The sequence below is a fragment of the Nymphaea colorata genome, chromosome 1 (assembly GCF_008831285.2).
Source record: "Nymphaea colorata isolate Beijing-Zhang1983 chromosome 1, ASM883128v2, whole genome shotgun sequence".
Taxonomy (NCBI): Eukaryota; Viridiplantae; Streptophyta; class Magnoliopsida; order Nymphaeales; family Nymphaeaceae; genus Nymphaea; species Nymphaea colorata.
In genome coordinates this window covers 14,085,946-14,103,493 of record NC_045138.2, presented here as the reverse complement: position 1 = coordinate 14,103,493, position 17,548 = coordinate 14,085,946, and the positions used below count along the sequence as shown (strand labels likewise).

At 39.3% G+C, this 17,548-nt stretch overlaps 1 protein-coding gene and 2 long non-coding RNA genes across 6 annotated transcripts; 2 read left to right on the top strand and 1 right to left on the bottom strand.

The window, feature by feature from the left end:
• Positions 1-1,870: 1,870 nt before the first annotated feature.
• Positions 1,871-5,509, bottom strand: LOC126409697 (uncharacterized). Its single transcript, XR_007572271.1, has 3 exons — positions 5,328-5,509; positions 2,759-2,914; positions 1,871-2,586 (listed from the first exon to the last, which is right to left on the bottom strand). It is a non-coding gene; the product is annotated as an uncharacterized LOC126409697 (long non-coding RNA).
• Positions 5,510-6,053: 544 nt separating this feature from the next.
• LOC126410471 (uncharacterized) lies at positions 6,054-7,360 on the top strand. The gene is made up of 2 exons (XR_007574521.1): positions 6,054-6,917; positions 6,998-7,360. It is a non-coding gene; the product is annotated as an uncharacterized LOC126410471 (long non-coding RNA).
• A 2,353-nt stretch (positions 7,361-9,713) lies between these two features.
• Positions 9,714-16,952, top strand: LOC116263283 (uncharacterized). 4 transcript variants are annotated; one of them, XM_031642971.2, is made up of 14 exons: positions 9,718-10,012; positions 10,282-10,933; positions 11,518-11,596; positions 11,800-11,856; positions 12,369-12,424; positions 13,248-13,479; positions 14,094-14,180; positions 14,261-14,335; positions 14,597-14,680; positions 15,190-15,254; positions 15,340-15,529; positions 15,598-15,686; positions 16,117-16,231; positions 16,617-16,952. In XM_031642971.2, exons 2-14 carry the CDS (start codon positions 10,299-10,301, stop codon positions 16,656-16,658), a joined length of 1,806 nt encoding a protein of 601 aa, XP_031498831.1. In that variant the 5' UTR covers positions 9,718-10,012; positions 10,282-10,298; the 3' UTR covers positions 16,659-16,952. The 4 variants fall into 4 exon arrangements, 3 of the variants coding, with proteins under 3 accessions (XP_031498839.1, XP_031498831.1, XP_031498825.1); XM_031642979.2 differs by having other exon boundaries at positions 9,716-10,933; positions 15,190-15,241; positions 15,387-15,529; XM_031642965.2 differs by having other exon boundaries at positions 9,718-10,933.
• Positions 16,953-17,548: the final 596 nt, after the last annotated feature.

The following is a 17,548-nucleotide window of genomic DNA, read 5'->3' as shown; positions in this document are numbered from 1 at the left end:
CCCAAAGAAGATCATCCGAGGAGCTACCAGGTTTGATAATGAGGGTAGGCGCTATTTCTCAACTGCATATGTGAAAATTCCAAACCACTCGAGATCTTGTTAACGAACGCACTGGTTCATTTTGTCATGAACCAAAATGGACCCACTGGGTCGAGCACTCGAGTCAACCTTGGCTCTATTCCCAAGTCCACGGCGAATCAGTTGAATCTTCCTAATATGGAAGTCAACGCACGCATCGAAAGACATCTTTCCTGCAAAAAAATTCCCAGCTTTTTTTATGGTATAAAAATTCCCAGCTTTTTTTATGGTATAAGAAAATAGGAAAAAAAAATAGTGCTCCACTGAGACATGGGTCCCAATCTAAAGTTGCGTGCAGTACAATTTGTTCCTTAGTTGCAGGCAATGGATCGCGTTTTGATTCTTGGATAAGTTATCCAGATTAGGGTTAGGTAGGAACCGTCTAGATTTTGCCAAGAGAAAACACACAGTATTTTGGTCTTCAAATTAAAAGATTTTTTAAGACTAACATTTCCTTTTTCCTTTTTTTTTTTTTCTGCGCTCCAAAATTTCAGCCTTCTTCTTCACCTTAGATAGAGTGGACGCTGGTTCTCCATAATCTCTTGTTCTCCTAAGGTATATGGTCTGCTTTACATGTCTCAGTCCGCCACACTTCAACTTGTGCAAACAGTGGTTCTCACTCGACAAAGGAGTCATTGGCTAAACTTCTTACCTCTGAAACCTATCATCCCAATTTCTCTTTCTGTTGACAATGAACCAAAGAACAACCATTGCACAAATATGGCAATTTCTTTTCACAGTTGTTTGGTGACAGGTATGTTCCACTTGCAACCAAATGCCCTCAAGGTGTGCTCAAAATAACACACACACACGACCAGCTGTAGTCAGTTCTCAGCAGTTCGACCCCACCATTATCGTCAAATTCTGTTGTAATATTGATCAGCAGCTCTGGCTGATCATCTCATAAATTTAATCTATATATCGGGTTTTCAGTTTCTCTTTTCAAACCTATAGCTATAGGTTTGCAAACGTTTAAAATCCACCCAAGAGAGAGAGAGAGAGAGAGAGAGAGTTGGTTTTTCGTTCATTTGAATGCAGATTACAAAACACCAATCAGACTGTGCTGGCCATACAGATTCTGCATAAGTTAGAATAATTTTACCTTCTCAACTAAAAGTCAAGAAAGACTGATTCTGAATTACAGGAAAGCTAAAAAAGGGATGAAAGTCCAATTTGGAGTGCCCCGTTTCGGGAAGGGAACTGCCAAATAATAGTATCCATACAGTGGTAAATACCTATCCCACAGTAATGTAATAACTTGTTTGAGAAGGCCAGGAATCTCAGCCAGACATCAATAATTGAAACACTGTTAAAACAATCCTCTCTTACTCATTGCACATCGAAGAAAAAGTTCTAACACATTGGGAAGCAAAACTTTTGCTTTCGGATTGGTGCACCTAAAATTGGTGTTAAGCAATCAAACATGCCCTAAGATTAGTCTTCCGAACTTCTGATCTAGTTTCGTCCTAAAAATGGCAGACCATTCAAGTGCCAAAAGTTCAAAAGGAAAATAGTCGACCGATTTTCTCATTGAATTCCTGTTTTACTACAGAGAAGACTCCCTTTGTCATTTTTAGCATTTTCTAAAGGAGTCGAGGATGAAGTGTACCACCTTTTAGTCTTTAACTATTTTTTCTTCTTGGAAAAGTTCCAATCCAAGAAATTCTGGAAAAGCAGGTCCTCAACTTTGAATCTTCCATTTCAGTAGATTGATTTACTTCAGAATTTTCAGAATGGGTAAAGACCACTTTTCAGAAAATTCTGAAACTGTGCCGGTAGTTAGTGGGTTGGCTTCTGCAACCACCACCAGAAGACTTCAACGAGGAAACACATGAATGCCAGTATATTACGTTTATTAATTTCCCTCGCTACCAAAGTTGTCTTGAAAGCTCTCCAATTTGTTAATGGTGAAATAAAGAGCAACAGGGAACCCGTCCTATTTGACTATACAGAGATCATGCCGTGTGAACAAGTCTAGCCTGCGAAGGTAGCAATGCAGTTACAGCATCCATATTGCTTCCTGAATCATTCTGAGCATTTAAGATCAACTATTTTCCTTAAGTATGCAGTCAAGTTTCTTTGAAGCAAGTGACTTATATCCCATTGTTAATGTCTGAATAATAGGGCGCTAAATCTCATCATCCTTGACCTGATCATTCGAGAGTGTCCTCGTAAACCACAGGATGTTTCAACTCAGCAGGATAATTGCCGATCTAACCTAATTCTATGCAAGAGAGAGTGAGAGAGAGAGAGACGCTTAGATTCCAAGCGTTTACTGGAAAAATGCAAGATCAGCACTTAATAACAAATTAAAAGTTTTTACCTGTACGACCAATCCTTTCAAGACTTCGCTGCTTCCACTAGAATCTACCACCAATTTACCATACTAGTTGATATGGCGTTTAAGAAGATGTCACGATCTACAGATGACTGCTTCATAGAACAAGGACCCGTCGAGACAACATTGTTAACTCATTTAACTCCACGCGGTGCACTCTTCTTTGCTTTCTAGAGAATAGAGCATATGTGCCATCTTGGTATCAATGTCATAATACGTGGTCATAATACGTGGTCGTTGGCTAGTCCTAATGCTGATTACTCATATTAACACAGCAACAAAAATTTATGCAGAAGATCTCAGAAACTAGCGCTGAAAGAATTGAAATTTGAGAGAACGTACTTTGAGACTTGAAGTCCACGGTGAATTTAATTGCATCGGCGGCAGCACGAGAACGTAGACAGTGCATTCCAGTTTTCAAAATCTAGCAAACACAATGATCTGGGTGTAAATGGTACCCAGAATTGGAACATGAATGAGCCATCCATGATTCAATCACTGAAATGTTAGAAGAAATAAAGGAGTTTAATCCATTGACATAACAGGGTTTTCTTGTGATGATGACCTCACGGAAAGAAAGCGAGTAAATATGAATTGACAAATAACACGGTTAGAAACCCTTCTTTGGTCAATTCACAAGAGAATGAATGGTTAGGAAAGAGACCGTGCCCTCACCAGCCAGGCCTGCAAATGAAAGATTGCAGAACCCCAAAACTTTCTTGAATAGGCATAACATGTTTCATATATTATAGCATGAATCGGAAAGTACACGAGAAAGTGGATTCAGTAATTTAAACAGGCCTCGAAATACTAAACCAGAAATATAAACTTCATAAAACTAAGCAGAAATATGAAACTAGAATACAACCATAGCAACGACACAGACATCTTACCTCAGGCTAAGCATAGAAGGCAAAGTAAGCTTGCCAAGTTTCTATTTTCCATGGCAAACAAACTGCATTGCCTTCATATAGCCTTCCAACTGAAATATGCCTGACATTTCTAAGCATCATACGCCCAACACTGGTTTGAAAATGAAATCTCTAACACTTGCAATTGCAATGACAGAGATGTCTGCATCTGCCATTTAGACAACACCAAAATTGACCGTCTTGTAGTTGCGGAGAGTCTCATGGAGTGACATGATAGGAGGCCCCTTTGTGAGGCCCCTTTGTCTACAACCCCATCTAGATCCTAGCATATACAAATACAAGGTTTTTTGTTAATTGGCAAAATAATCAAATTCGAACTAATAATCCTTTATTGTTTGTTTTATATGCTTTTACCTCTTTCTCCTTTCATCTGGCTTTTCTTTGATGGCTCTCTGTATTGATTTTTGAAGTGCACTTGCTTACCGCAGTTAAAAGTAAGTACTGGCTTCTTTTGGTTTTACTTCCTACCTTTTTGGTCATCTTTTCTGATATCTACAAAAGGATGTCGTCACTACCAACCGCTCAGTGCTCACCTTTATCATCGAGTGATGATCTCCTCCTAATCTCATTCAAAATGAAAGTGTTCGTAATTTTGATCTTTCTAGTCCCTTTCTCGTAAGTAGTGTGTCCATCAAATGCTCATTTGTTGGAGGCAATGAAGTTAGCAACGTAGCGGCAAAAGAGCTTTGTTCTTGTCTTTAAGCTTAACATCCATACAAGTTAGCAACAATTTGTTCCACACACCAAGGTGGTCAAGAATGGTAGTACCTTCACGCTAAGACCATAAAGTTGCTTCTTCAAATGCAACTTGTTGGATACATTCTTAATCATGTCCAAGCTCTCTAGGCGTAGCCACGACCCTGCCATAATCTTTTCTTCTGTCGCATTGCACGTTACTTCATTTGATAGGCACAATTTCAATCATCGTCTGATATTATCTTAGGCTTCTTTGACTTTCCTACAAAGGATTTTTTGCAAACCTTGTTGTGCTAGCAGAGCTTTGAACTTTCTTTGCCATATAAAAAAGTTCACCTTTCTATCAAATTTTTTAATATCAAACCTAGGGCTACAGTCTTAAAACCCATGTAAATTTTCTAACCACAACTCTGATACCACTTTCTTGAGAATGAATCCCCTCACAAACAGTAACCACCATATTTCTTTCCCATATTACATATATGAAGTCAAGCGTTTATATGCTCATCCTGCAACAACATCTGTAAACGAAAACCTAAAAAAATATCAAGTATTTCCAAACTATACTTGAGGGCTCAGATTCCTGGTATTGAAATGTGAACCATCACTGCAACATCAAATGGCATGTTCTTATAACAGATTCAATGTCATTTTTGTGGACGCCAAGAGCAACTCCCGTTAGCATATGCTGCGGCTCTAGATAATTTTTGCATCAAACTCAACTCTGAAGAGGTATGACTTCTCCAGCGTTTTAAAGCCAAAATAATCGCAAGCAAAGCCCCCACCATGTATGATTTCATTGCCGAGAAGAGACCCATTCTAAAATAAGAATGGTATAATAGCGATGAGCATCTTAATCAATAAACCACGAAAATTATATTTACTTTTCAAAATCATGAAGCAACCCGTGCCGGATTTATTAAAGTATAAATGATGTCAGAGGAGCAATAGAATTATTGAATCCACAGTCTCCATCTATCATATTACAAGAGAATAGGTGATTGGATTTAGGAAGCAGTGTGAAGTTGGAAAGTGAAGTCTAGAAAAGGAAGCAGGTTTCCTGAATAATTCATGATAGATAACCCATGTGATTAAATTCTTTCAAATTCATAAACTCATCAAACCCTTTCTTGTTTTACTAATAATATTGATGGGAGACGAATCAAGTGCACCCATCCAATATGGAGGGAGTCAAAAAGCTAAGCAGTGTGGGAAATACGTCAAATTGAACTAAAAAGTGAAGAAAAGCGACACAAAGGCACGCATAAATTGAACCAACCAACCTTTTTAACGTTCTCATATACGCAATTAGCAATCAAAGGAGCCGTTCCCAGATCTTGGACTCCCACGATTGTACATCTCAAGATCCTGAACAGATGCAAACCAACGAACCGCTATCAGGAGTCCCAATTCCAGCATTTTAAAAAAAGAAGACGAAGTGTAGAATTATACAAGAAACTCACGTCTCCGGAAAAGATTTCCTCGTATTCGTCTGCAGAATGGAAACGGTAACAAATTGTTGGCGGATCGAGAGAGAGAGAGGCGCGGGAAACGCAACGCTCTTTTCAAATTTTTGCTCTTCTTCAATTTCCCGCCACCTCTCCGTGGATTTTGATTGGACCGGATATCTCCACATTTATTCAGTTTATGGGTTTTTCTAGATAAATCCAATTGAATGAACTTAGCTACTAAGGTTGCAAATGGTCCGGGTCTGCACCGTTGCCTGGTCTCACATCGATTTAGATCTCATTCATTCAAGCCCCACCCTATGGATCTAGGATATCCTTGACTCGGATTTGGACCCGGAAATGGTTGGCGTCAGCTAAATTGGTTCCCAGATCCAATAGGGTTATGGCGCGTATACTTGATGTATATACGGTTCATATTTCAGCGGATCTGAATCAGATTACAGAAACTTGGAACTGGCTCCAAGTCCAACTAATCCGATCTGATTGTGGTTTAGCAGGTCCATTTAAATGATTTGGAATGGTTTTGGTTTCCCGCGGGGATAGGGTCGTCATTCGTCAAGCGCACTGGAGATCTTCGGAAACCCTAGCTCTCTCTCTCTCTCTCTCTCTTGTGTGGCGGCGGCTGACGGAAATGGGTTGTTCCCGGCTGACGGAAAACCCTAGCATCTGATCGCTCGACTAGGCCCATTCGTTCCTCTCTCTCTTTTATTTCTCTGCCGTTTCCTTTTCTGCTTTTCGTCCATGGTTGCTTCGCCGTCTTCCTGCTTTTCAGCGGCCTTGGAGGAATGCGGAAATTTGTTTCCTTCTTCTTTTGTTTTTTTCTCTTGATGAATTTTTTTGTGGTGTTTGTTGTATTTGGAAAGTACTAGCTCTAAGGCGTGAGCTCTTTTTTTTTTTTTTCTTGTATCTTCCTTTGCGTTTCAATTGGTTTTCTCAGTGTTAACTCCACCATTATAATTTTTGTGGTTTACAAAAATTTGTTTTAGTTCTTTTTGGCTTCATTTTTTTCCCCTATCGGCGTTCAATTATGATTGGCGATGATTAGAAAGAGAGAGGCTCGAATGGTACTTGACGAATGCATCTTGTGATTGGAGGTGCCGCCCTTTTGGGCTTTTGGTATCTTCTTTCCCTCGACGCCTTCTTCAACCATGATGTTGGAGTCACCCAAAATTACACTTGATATGAGCCATGTTGTTGTGGAGAATACGGCAATTTTCTTCTTCTTTTTGTTTTGTTTTTCTTTTCTTCTCCATTTTCTTCCCTTTCTTTCCTTGATGTTTTAATTCCGACTAGGAAATTGTTTGGAATCATGCGCTTTAACCGAAGCAGAGGGCCAAAGCCAGCCTATCTGAAATAAAATATGATATATTTACTAGACGATCTTGGCGACATCAGGTTAAAACGGTGTATAATCGATCTGAATCTGCTATCTTCTAATTCTTTTGTTAGGTAACAAACACTAACATCTAGGTTGTTATAAACAGGGTCTTTTCGTCACCATTAAGCCAAGTTCTGCAAGGTCGCCATTTACAAAAAGCACCTAGAACGAGGTGTATTACATATTGCAGGTGGCTGCAAGGTAAAGGCAAAGGATCATCTGCAGCTGCTACTTGCTACTATTTTATGTGTCCATCTTCTATTAATATGGCCCTGTCTAAACTTATTTTAGTTATTCAAAGGCAATTGTGATTGCAGGTTATGCCCAGTCAAGTTTATTTTATGACTAATTTGTTCTTTTATAAAGTCATGTGCATTTTGTTGAACCACTTTGATTTATTTCAAGGGGTTAGTCTTTTAAATTCAGTGATGTATATACATTTGTAAACACGGGATTATGTTCGGTCCAACTCTTTCGTGTGCCCCTCATCTCTTTTATGGCAATGTTCCATTGGATTCATTGCAACTCTACGAACGATTGAGCATCTTCCTAACAGCAGGCTTTGTTGCTTTTCTAAGTTTACACACAGCATGGTTGGCATTGGAAATTATACCAACCGCAGCTCCGTATCAACCACATAAAACAGTGAGGCGTTGGTTCAGTTATTGTTTCAAAAAGTTCTTGTGGTTTAGGTCACACACATTCTATATCGTGTACAACTATACCCTATCAAATTAGAGGAGCATGTGTTAGAAACAGCTTGCTGATTGCCTCTCCTTCAACTCAGCCTTTATTCAGTGTGAATCAAAGTTCGAACTTCATGTGCTCTCACCTTCATGTAAGCCAAATTGTATTATTTGCAGAAGAGTGGGGAAATCATTGAAGTTGTGGTTTTCGTGTACAAAATTTAGAAAGGAAAAAAGTTCTTCTGCTGGTGTAACCCAAGAATGCACAGTCCCATAAGTCTGCATTTTTCTTTCCCTTAGAAGTAAGCTTTGCTAAGACAATCTGTGCCTGAAACGTATGAAAATAAATGATATGTTCAAATATATCATACGAGCTGAGAGCTATCCAAGGGCCCGTTGTATCAACTCGCAACCAGTGCTGCAATCAAATTGCGGTGGTATAATCGCCATTGGCAGTTCTATGTCATAACAGACTTTATCATCTGAACAGCTTTCCGACTAAGTCAAAATCGTGAATAAGATTTCAAGTAGAATCTCTAAATGCATCTTATGGCCTGGGTGGTCTTCCGGGCGGGGGAAGTTAAGCAGGGAGACTTGTAGCACGCAGGATTGCTCGAGTCTTCTGCCCAATTTTCAGAGATAGACAGCTGTTCTTTGGGCCAATTTTCAGAGGGAGGCAGCTTGAATACTCTTAACTGTGGAGGACGAAGTGTAGGCAATCTTTTGTTGTTGTCAGGCATTCGAAGGGCGCGGTTGTCTTCTCCATCATCATCTCATTTTTATCAAGTCTTGCTGATGTTTATGAATGTCTTGAACTAACGTGATCGCCTCCCAACTTGGGTTCAATTCAGTAGGTGGAAATAGAGTTGAAGGAGTAGCCTTCTTCGTGGAGGCTATTTTGTTTATTAACAATAAATTGATAGGGATGACCTAGCCGCAGGCCCTTATCTGGCAATCCTCCTGGGCAGCCCAAAGTAAGAAAAAGTGCATCTTAGAGTGGCTTGGTGACTGGCACACCAGTAGAGTCATCCTTCTTTGACCATCTAGGACAAGAAGTTCGGACCTCAATTACTCATAGGCTAACTCCGGCAACTTATTTTTGTCGAAGTACCGTTTGATTTATTGGAACGCTATAATGATAATAAAGCATATGCATGATATGTCTCACGTATGTAGTTTTAAGTGCATGCAATCGATATAATGTACAACTACAATATGTATAAATTGCATGTGAACGAGAGAATAGGCAACGGGTTGAATTTTCCATGCAAAACGAGTTTGGCAATGAAGAGTGAGTTTTCATCACCAGTTGAGCCTAGATGAAGTGGACACACAGCCTTTAACTATGAGCCGTGGCGATTAGGGCTGAAAAATAAGCTTAACGAATTGAACAAGCCAAGGTGAGGCTCATTCAGCAACTTATTTGAGCAGGCTAAGCATCAACCATATGTATGACGAGCAATTAATAACAAAGTTAAGTTATCCAAGCTTATCTCTTGAATTATTTGATTAATAAAATGCTTGGTTTAAACGTGATTTATACTGTAGATTAAAGTCGCAAGGTGATTATATGTGCACAATTTAATCTTAGAATTAAAAGTTGATTTTCGTTCATGGATTTATGCAAATTGGTGTAAACTTAAACGCCGTAAATAAAAATAAACTAACTTATATATATATATATATATATATATATATATATATATATATATATATATATATATATATATATATATATATATATATATATATATATATATATATATATATATATATATATATATATATATATGTGTGTGTGTATATATGTATCTATATATATATATATATATTGTTTAAAAGTATTTTACATACAATATAAACATCTTAATATATTTATAAAGACTATTTTGATAACAAACATGCTTTGTCCAAGTTGTTTTAATGAAAATGTTGATTTTTTTGGGGGCCGTTTATTTTTTCTTAGTATAAAGACACAATGAAAGTCTAACAAATGATCAACTTAGTATATGTTTTACTTCAACTCATCTGTAAAACTCAAAATCAAAAGGTTTTTTATTCCTGACTTAGGTATCCGGTTTATATATATATATACTCGTCCATTCGGTGAAGGAGGAGACGTAAACAAGAGAAATCGGGTGGAGCAGGGCGCGATGAGCCGGGTTCCGCCGGGAAGTTCCCTGTGTTTATTAATTTATTTGGTTCTTAGTGGATCTTCGCTCCGTCCATGTCCAACCCAACCCCCATGGATAAAAGAGAGGTCGTGCTCCCGTCCATGCGACCCTTCCCGCTTGCCCCTTTCCAACGGCCAAGTACCGGGAAGTGAAGCGCAGCAGCCGCAATCCAGGAGGTGAACTATCCACCATCTGCTCCTCTCCTTCATCCTCTCAGTCGCTTGCTTGCGCCCCACACCGACACGCCCAGAAGGAGATAAGGTGTGTGCCAGGCGGGAAAGAGGGTTTCCGTCTGCGAGCTCTTTAACGGACTCTCTTTCTCTTTCCATTATTTGCCGCAATCTTCTTATAGGGTTTAGTTTGCATGGTTGTCGGCGATCGTCTTGGCTTTTTACTGGACACAGATAGCAGCAGTTCGTTTTGCGTCGCATTTTCTAGGGATTTTAGCTGACGACCGGGTTTATTTGGAGTCGATTCGGTGATTTTGCTGGATTCAGCAACGCTTTCCCTTTTCTTCTGTTTCTTTTCAGACAGAAGCGTGAGATAGATGGATTTTGATGAGTATGATTACTTAGAGCAGACCGTTGAGAACCCTGGATTGCATAAGGCGTCCACGGAGGGCGGGAGTGGGAATTCGGGGAAGCGGCAGCAATCGGAGAAGGGTTCCAAGGATAGGGATGATGGGGATGGGGAGATCAAGGAGAGTAGGTTGAAGAAGGAAAGATCAGATAAGCACAATGGAGAGAGGAGCGACAAGAGCGAGAGTCGGCACGCATCAAGACATGGGCAGCCCCGGCATTCTGAGAGGAGCTCGGCACACCGTCGAGGTTTGCCAAGAGGGAGCGAGAAGGATGACCGCAGGAGCAGTAGGAGCAATTATGAACGCGGGTCTCGGTATGGTGAACAAAAGAAGGAGAACAATAAGTCGGACAAGGGGAGGGAGACGCAGCGTGAAAGAGCGAGTGTACAGGAGCGTGATGGTGAAAGAGAGAGGGAAAGAGAGAAGGAGAAGGGCCGTGATAGGTCCCCTGGAAGCGGCAGCCGTTCGGGAAAGCATAGGAGCGAGCAGGAGAGGGATGTCGAGAGACAGATGGAAAGGAGAAACAGGGAAGGAGAGGCAACGGAAAAAGGAGAGAAGCAAAGAGAAAGAGAACCGGAGAGTGAAATTAGAGACAGTAACAGGTACGTTGGTATTTTCTTGGTTTTCTGTTAGATAGAAGCTCCATTCGTAGACTCACAATTTGATTGTCACGCATAGTGGGTCAAGAGTTCCTTTTTTCTTTGTAACTTTTTTTAACATCGTCCCAGAATGTGTGCTTCTATTGAAACCGTCGCTGCATAAGTTCTGCTTGTTAAAAGATGATGTTCTTTGTTCTCTTCGAACACAGAGAGCATATTGTGCTGGATGTCATAGCTTCATCTTTTTCCTAGCGTGCATTTAAAACGTACTTTTATCCATCCTGTAAAGCAAAAGACATTTTTTGAGTTCAATTAGTGAGACGACTCTGCTGTAAGATTGGTTGGGTTTACTTCTACAAGTTTTTCGACAAAGAAAGTTTAGAGTATCTGACGTAAATTCTGTTGCTTTGGCTGTTACAAGTTTCAAGTACTGGAACTTTCTGTTTTTGCTTTTGGATGACTGAGATAAGCGAACTAACCTGTGCTTATCAACATGCAAAAAGTTTCTGAATTTTTGAAGTACTGCTGAATTGTCGAAGATCTGTATCTTTTTTACCAACTGCAAACATCTTTTTGTCTTGATGCAGGAGGCCGAAAGGGAAAAAGGAAGCAGTGGAATCTGAAGCTGATCCTGAGAGGGACCAAAGAACTGTGTTTGCTTACCAGGTATGACTTGTCTATGTGACAATAAGTCCATTCCGATTGCTCATTATGGAAATATTCAAGCGATATCTTATTTGCACTTCCTTAGGTTGTTTCACTGTTGTTCTTTGTATGCTAGTCCTTCGCTTCCATCCTGCATTATAATGTAACACATAGTTTGAGGGTGAATCCTCACAATTATCTGAACTTGTTTCCATTTATTGCAGATGTCTTTGAAGGCAACTGAGAAAGATGTTTATGAGTTTTTCTCGAGAGCTGGCAAGGTCAGTGTGATGATTGTGTGCAGTGTTCATGCTATGATTTTAGGGTCGTGTACATATTGTTTTCTTTCTGACATAAATTACTTTTACTTCTGTGTGTTATTTTCGGAGTTGATTTCATTTAAATCATCCTTGTCAGTTCTTCTGTTACCTATCTATCACTTGTCTAGGATATTCAATAGGACTGTGCATTCCTAATGCATAAAAGGAAATTCAAACTAGTGTGGGTGAAAATCATTGAGATGTATTTGCTTGTTATTGCAGCAAATGCTCCACTGGGTTCAATGATGCGTTTTATAGTGATTTTTTGTGGGCATCGGCATTCTTTGCATGTGGTGAGTGTAAATATGCTCAGCTCATAAAAAGTTAGTCGGTAACACTGCTAAGTGCTAACCATCACTCAAGGTGTTGACATGTGCAGGCACATTATTAAAAGATAAAATAAATTTTTTTCTTGCTTTGAGAATTTCTCCCAATGCGTTGCATATGCTAATGTATCCTTTTGAAATTTTCAGGTGAGGGATGTTCGCCTGATTATGGATCGAAATTCAAGACGATCAAAAGGAGTTGGGTATGTAATTTGTGTTACTTGTGTTTGGAACAGTTGGTTTTTTTAATGCAAGATATTCCTATCAGGGAGTCGTCAATGGGACCAAACGTGTCTCACATTGCCCATAAGGCCATAACAGGCCAGCTGAACCATGCAACCTAATGGCTTCTCTGCACAGAATAGCTTGCTTGATGTTTCAAGGATGCCTAACTGGTCCCTAATGCTCTTTAATGTAGAACCGCAAAGTCTTGTCATGTTTGAGAGCGTTCATGTACAAAGATGCCTTGCAATATCTCATATTTTGTTTAATATGTTAACAAATGCAAAGGACAAGGTTATGACAGCTGAGAAGGGTGATGAAGAGGGGGAACTGAGGGATGAAGCAGCAACATTTACAGCTGATAGTGATCTAGCTGACTCTTTTTCAACAATTACTCATATAATCAATTAGTTTTCTGTGTTTATTTAAAACATGTTTTGGATTATGAATTCTCGGAATCTGCATGCACTCTGCTGGTATTAAAATCCCACATTCCACGCTGCTTTATTTATATTGTTCTTCATGTGTTATAGGCTTTCATATTTCAGGTTTAAAAAATACATATATAAATGCTGAAACATCATGAATCTGAAATATGTGTCTTACCAAGTATATGGTGGAGACAAAATGAATATGCTCCAATCTATAACATACTTAATCGCTACTAAATCGAAAGCTGTTGGTCAAAATGAACTTTTACCCAAGTCCTTGACACTGTTAAATTTGATTACACAATATATTCTTTCTGGAAAACCTTCTGCTCCATTACTCAGAAGTAAACTTATGTTCCTCCTCCCCTTGCAGGTATGTTGAGTTCTATGATGCAATGTCTGTGCCCATGGCAATTGCTCTGTCAGGACAGCCACTTTTTGGTCAGCCTGTAATGGTTAAACCTTCAGAAGCCGAGAAAAATCTTGTTCAATCAACTGCATCTGCTGCAGGAGCAGGTGGTCTTGCAGGACCATATTCAGCTTTCGCTCGGAAACTTTATGTTGGGAACTTACATTTTAATATGACTGAAGATCAACTTAGACAGGTGTGTATGACATTTATTTACATTCCTCTTTCTTTTTGCGACTAGCTTCATTGTAATTTCTCGTATTTTCCTCTTTTGGGATCAGAAGAAACTTTACATGACAGTCAATCATCACATTGAAGGCTACTTTAGAACTTTGTTTGTCTTATGTGCTTCAGAATCTCAAATAAATCCTATCTTTGTTCTATGAGGTTTCTTGTAGGGCACTGTTTACTGATTGCTGCATTTATTGCAAGTTACTTGCCGAATTATGATGCATGTGTAATGTTGTTTGTGAGGAGTGAGGACATGGAAATGCAGCTGGATTCTGGATCCAAATTTGAAGTACTGATGCTTTAAAGTAGAATTGAGAAAAAATTTTCAATAATTCATGTCAAAGTTTTGTCTTTGTGTGTTGTTCTTGAGTAGCTTCTCTTGATCTACATTGCATGTTGATATCAAAGCTTAATCCTAATGGTTTGGACTGGTTGAAACATTCAAGTTTTTGTGATTTTTTGAGACATTGTGTAATTCATTAATCTCTTTTGGACAATCACACCGCTCATCAGAATCTTAGAAGCTCTGTAAATCTTTCACTATGAAGGTTTCATACTGTTCTTTGTTGTAACTTACAGGTATTTGAAGCTTTTGGACCTGTTGAGCTTGTTCAACTGCATGTTGATCAAGATACTGGACATTGCAAAGGCTTTGGATTTGTTCAAGTGCGTGCATTGTCTGACTGTTTGCTTTTATTTTTTTGTTAGTCTTGGCTAATTTTTACCTTTATTCTTTTCTTTAATAGTTTGCCCAATTGGAACATGCAAAAGCAGCTCAGTGTCTAAACGGCAAACTTGAAATTGCAGGGAGGACCATCAAGGTACTGGCTGGGGTTGACTTGTTTTACTGTCGATGTCTGTTGAACTCATTAATGCTACTATTTAACTCATCTCTCTGAGTGGGGAAGAGAAGGCAGAGAGGAAAGGGAACAAGGAAGCGTCAGTATGCATATTGGCATTTTAATTCTCTACTAAAATACTACAACTTGTTCTTTTAAGAAACTTACTTTTTGTTTTCCAGCAGTATTTGTTCTACCCAAAGAAACATCTGAACTTTGATTCCTAATGATCTTATGGTATAGGTTTCTGCAGTCACAGATCATGCTGGATCGCAAGACAATGGGGCAAATGCTGCTGATTTCGATGATGATGATGGAGGTGGTTTGGTAAGTGATAGTATCATGTGGCTGTGGCATCCTATCTGCCATGATCATATGGTGTAGACTGGTACGATATAGTGGATGCTTTATAGGCTAGTTAGTCATTAAATGGGATTTTTACCCAGATACGGAAGGTGGCTATTCATGGAAAGGATAAGAAGGAAAATACATGTCTGTCCTTCATGCTGGAGGGCCAGAGTCCTAATGACGTTGTTGTGATTGAAGCCCTTTCTGATATGGCTCAATGGTGTTAAACTGTTTGGATCACAGATGCCTTGCGGTGAATCCTGTCTGAAAATTCAGGAATTTCATTTATTAATAAAGCATGTGAGCTTTGTGAGTGATTGCACAAAGGATAATCATAATAGCTATACTCTTGGCTGCAACTTTATATAATTTTTCATGGCTTAAAGTAAAATTTTCTCATATTATGTTGACATTCTACTCTCTGTACCATATGTTGTGAGTGAACTTATTGATCGTGTTACTTATGCAATTTAGTTCTTCTCATGCAGTCTCTTAATGCTAGATCAAGGGCAATGCTAATGCAGAAACTGGATCGAACTGGTACAGCTACGAGGTTCATTCTTGGGCTAGCACCAACTTTTCCTATATTTGTTTCCTTCTGATTTTCTTAACAGCAAAATGATATGCATCTGTTATAGTATTGTGGGTTCACTTCGTACTTCCTTGCTCAATGGCACCACTCCAGTGCAACCTCCAATTCTTCCTTTTCAAGAGCTGTCTGCTTTGCCTACCTCTGGAGCGTCTAGTGTGGCTCTCCCTGCAGCTGAACCTATTGGCCTTCCCAGTGAATGCTTGTTGTTGAAGAACATGTTTGATCCAACCAGTGAGGTGTGTGGTCCTTTTTTATATTAATTACATATTCAAATGAGATGACATCGAAAATGTCTGTGTTACAGGCTGATCCTGAATTTGATTTGGACATTAAAGAGGATGTCCAAGAAGAGTGTTCTAATTTTGGTGTGGTGAAGCATATCTTTGTAGACAAGTGAGTATTTCGGTTTTTATCTGGCATTGTGTATCTCTTGTTTTAGAATCATGTTATTTGGACATGCTTGCATAGGCAAGTGAGTTCCTAATTTTGTTTTTGTCCCTCCCTCCCTGTGGCATTGTTATGGTTCAAAGCTGTTGTTTCTGATTGTAAATGGGAGTCAGTTTCCCATAAATTTTTGCCTTTTCTTAGTGGTGCAAAACAAAGGCCAAATTCCAGGTTGCTCGAATTGCAAGTTCCATCTTTGGGGCAACCTTTCATACAGGATTATCATGATCTAATTGCTAGTCTGTATTTTTGCCCCTTTCCTTGTGTGCGCATGAAAATGGTTGCGGCCTACATGCGCAATTCTACCATCATGTTTTCCTACGAACAACTAGCTCTCATCCTTGGTTGCATTCTTCTGTGTTTGGAATTTCTTTTGCAGAAGAAGTCTTGGTCATGTTTATTTGAAGTTTGACAGTGTGGCAGCAGCGTCTAGTGCCCAACGTGCCATGCATGGGAGGTGGTTTGCAGGGAGAATGATAACAGCAATGTTCATGGTAGGTTTTGCTTATGTGCAGTATGTCTATTTATCATTATCATTAATGTTCATGTTCTAGATACATAGGTATATGATCCTTCAGATGTATCCATGTTGGGCACTTTGGTTATTTTTTCGGCCACCTGGTTTCAAAGACTTTTATTGGCTACCGTCCATCTTATTTCCGTTTGCATTTTTACTTCTTTTCGGCAACTTTCACTAGTACATGGTTTGTTGGTTTGTAACGTTGACTTAGTGCAAGCATCTTACATAGTCTACAGTGACGTTTGAATAGATTTACTTTGTGGTAATGAAAGTTTTGTTTTCATAATTTGTTTCTTGTTGCATCCTTCGAGTTTCTCTTTCGTTTTTTCTTCACATTTTATTACTCGGTTTTGCCACAGCCCCCACAACAGTACGATGCAAAATTTGAAGATGGAGCTTAAGTGGTGAGAGGACGGGCTTTGGGCTGCCATCAACTGCGGTATTTGTGTACCTTGTTGCTTCATCGTCGAGCTTTTACGTGCTCATGGCTGAGAACATTGTACTTTTGTCCCTGCACTTGATTAGGACGAGTGGCATAGAAATTTAATTGTAAAAGATCAAATGGTGCCTAACCTAATTGCCATAGGTTAATAGGAAAAGGTATGCTTGTAGAATTTCAGATTGCCAGCTTATTTTTTTGCCAAAGATGCTGACTGTTGATCTGTTGGTGGAATTTACTCTTTGCTTAAGTTGTATCTTGCTCTCACATATGCATGCATGTGTGTGTGTGTGTGTGTGTGTGCGAGACAGAGGGAGAGAGCCTTCCCTGTCAACACTATTGGCTGACCTATTGCAGTAACTGGGTTTTGCGTTTTGTTTTGGCAAATTCTAATCTACGGAGTGTGAAGATGGGGATGGCATCAGAAGCAAAAGAATTTGAACAGCCGAGATGTTTCAATTACGTTTGAAGTCGGTCGTCTATTTCCGATATGGAGTATTGATGGGAAGTAGACGTTGGTCTGTTTGGCAATTTTGAAAATGCTCAATTTCGCTCCACTTTGCTTTGTTCCTAGTACTAGATTCAAGTACTAAATCCGTGTTGAATGATTTCATGAAACTACTTTAAACAGTCTGACACAACGATTAGAATTGCCTCTCTCTCTCTCTATATATATATATATGTGTGTGTGTGTGTGTGTGTGTGTGTGTGTGTGTGTGGATAAATAAATGAGAATTACGTATATTACTAGTTTGAATTCATGTTTTTCCTTTCACTTTTTACACGCTTATCAGAGCAAACTTGTGGGAATCTGAAAATATGTCAGTGTGCCTTATTGAACTCGTCATATGT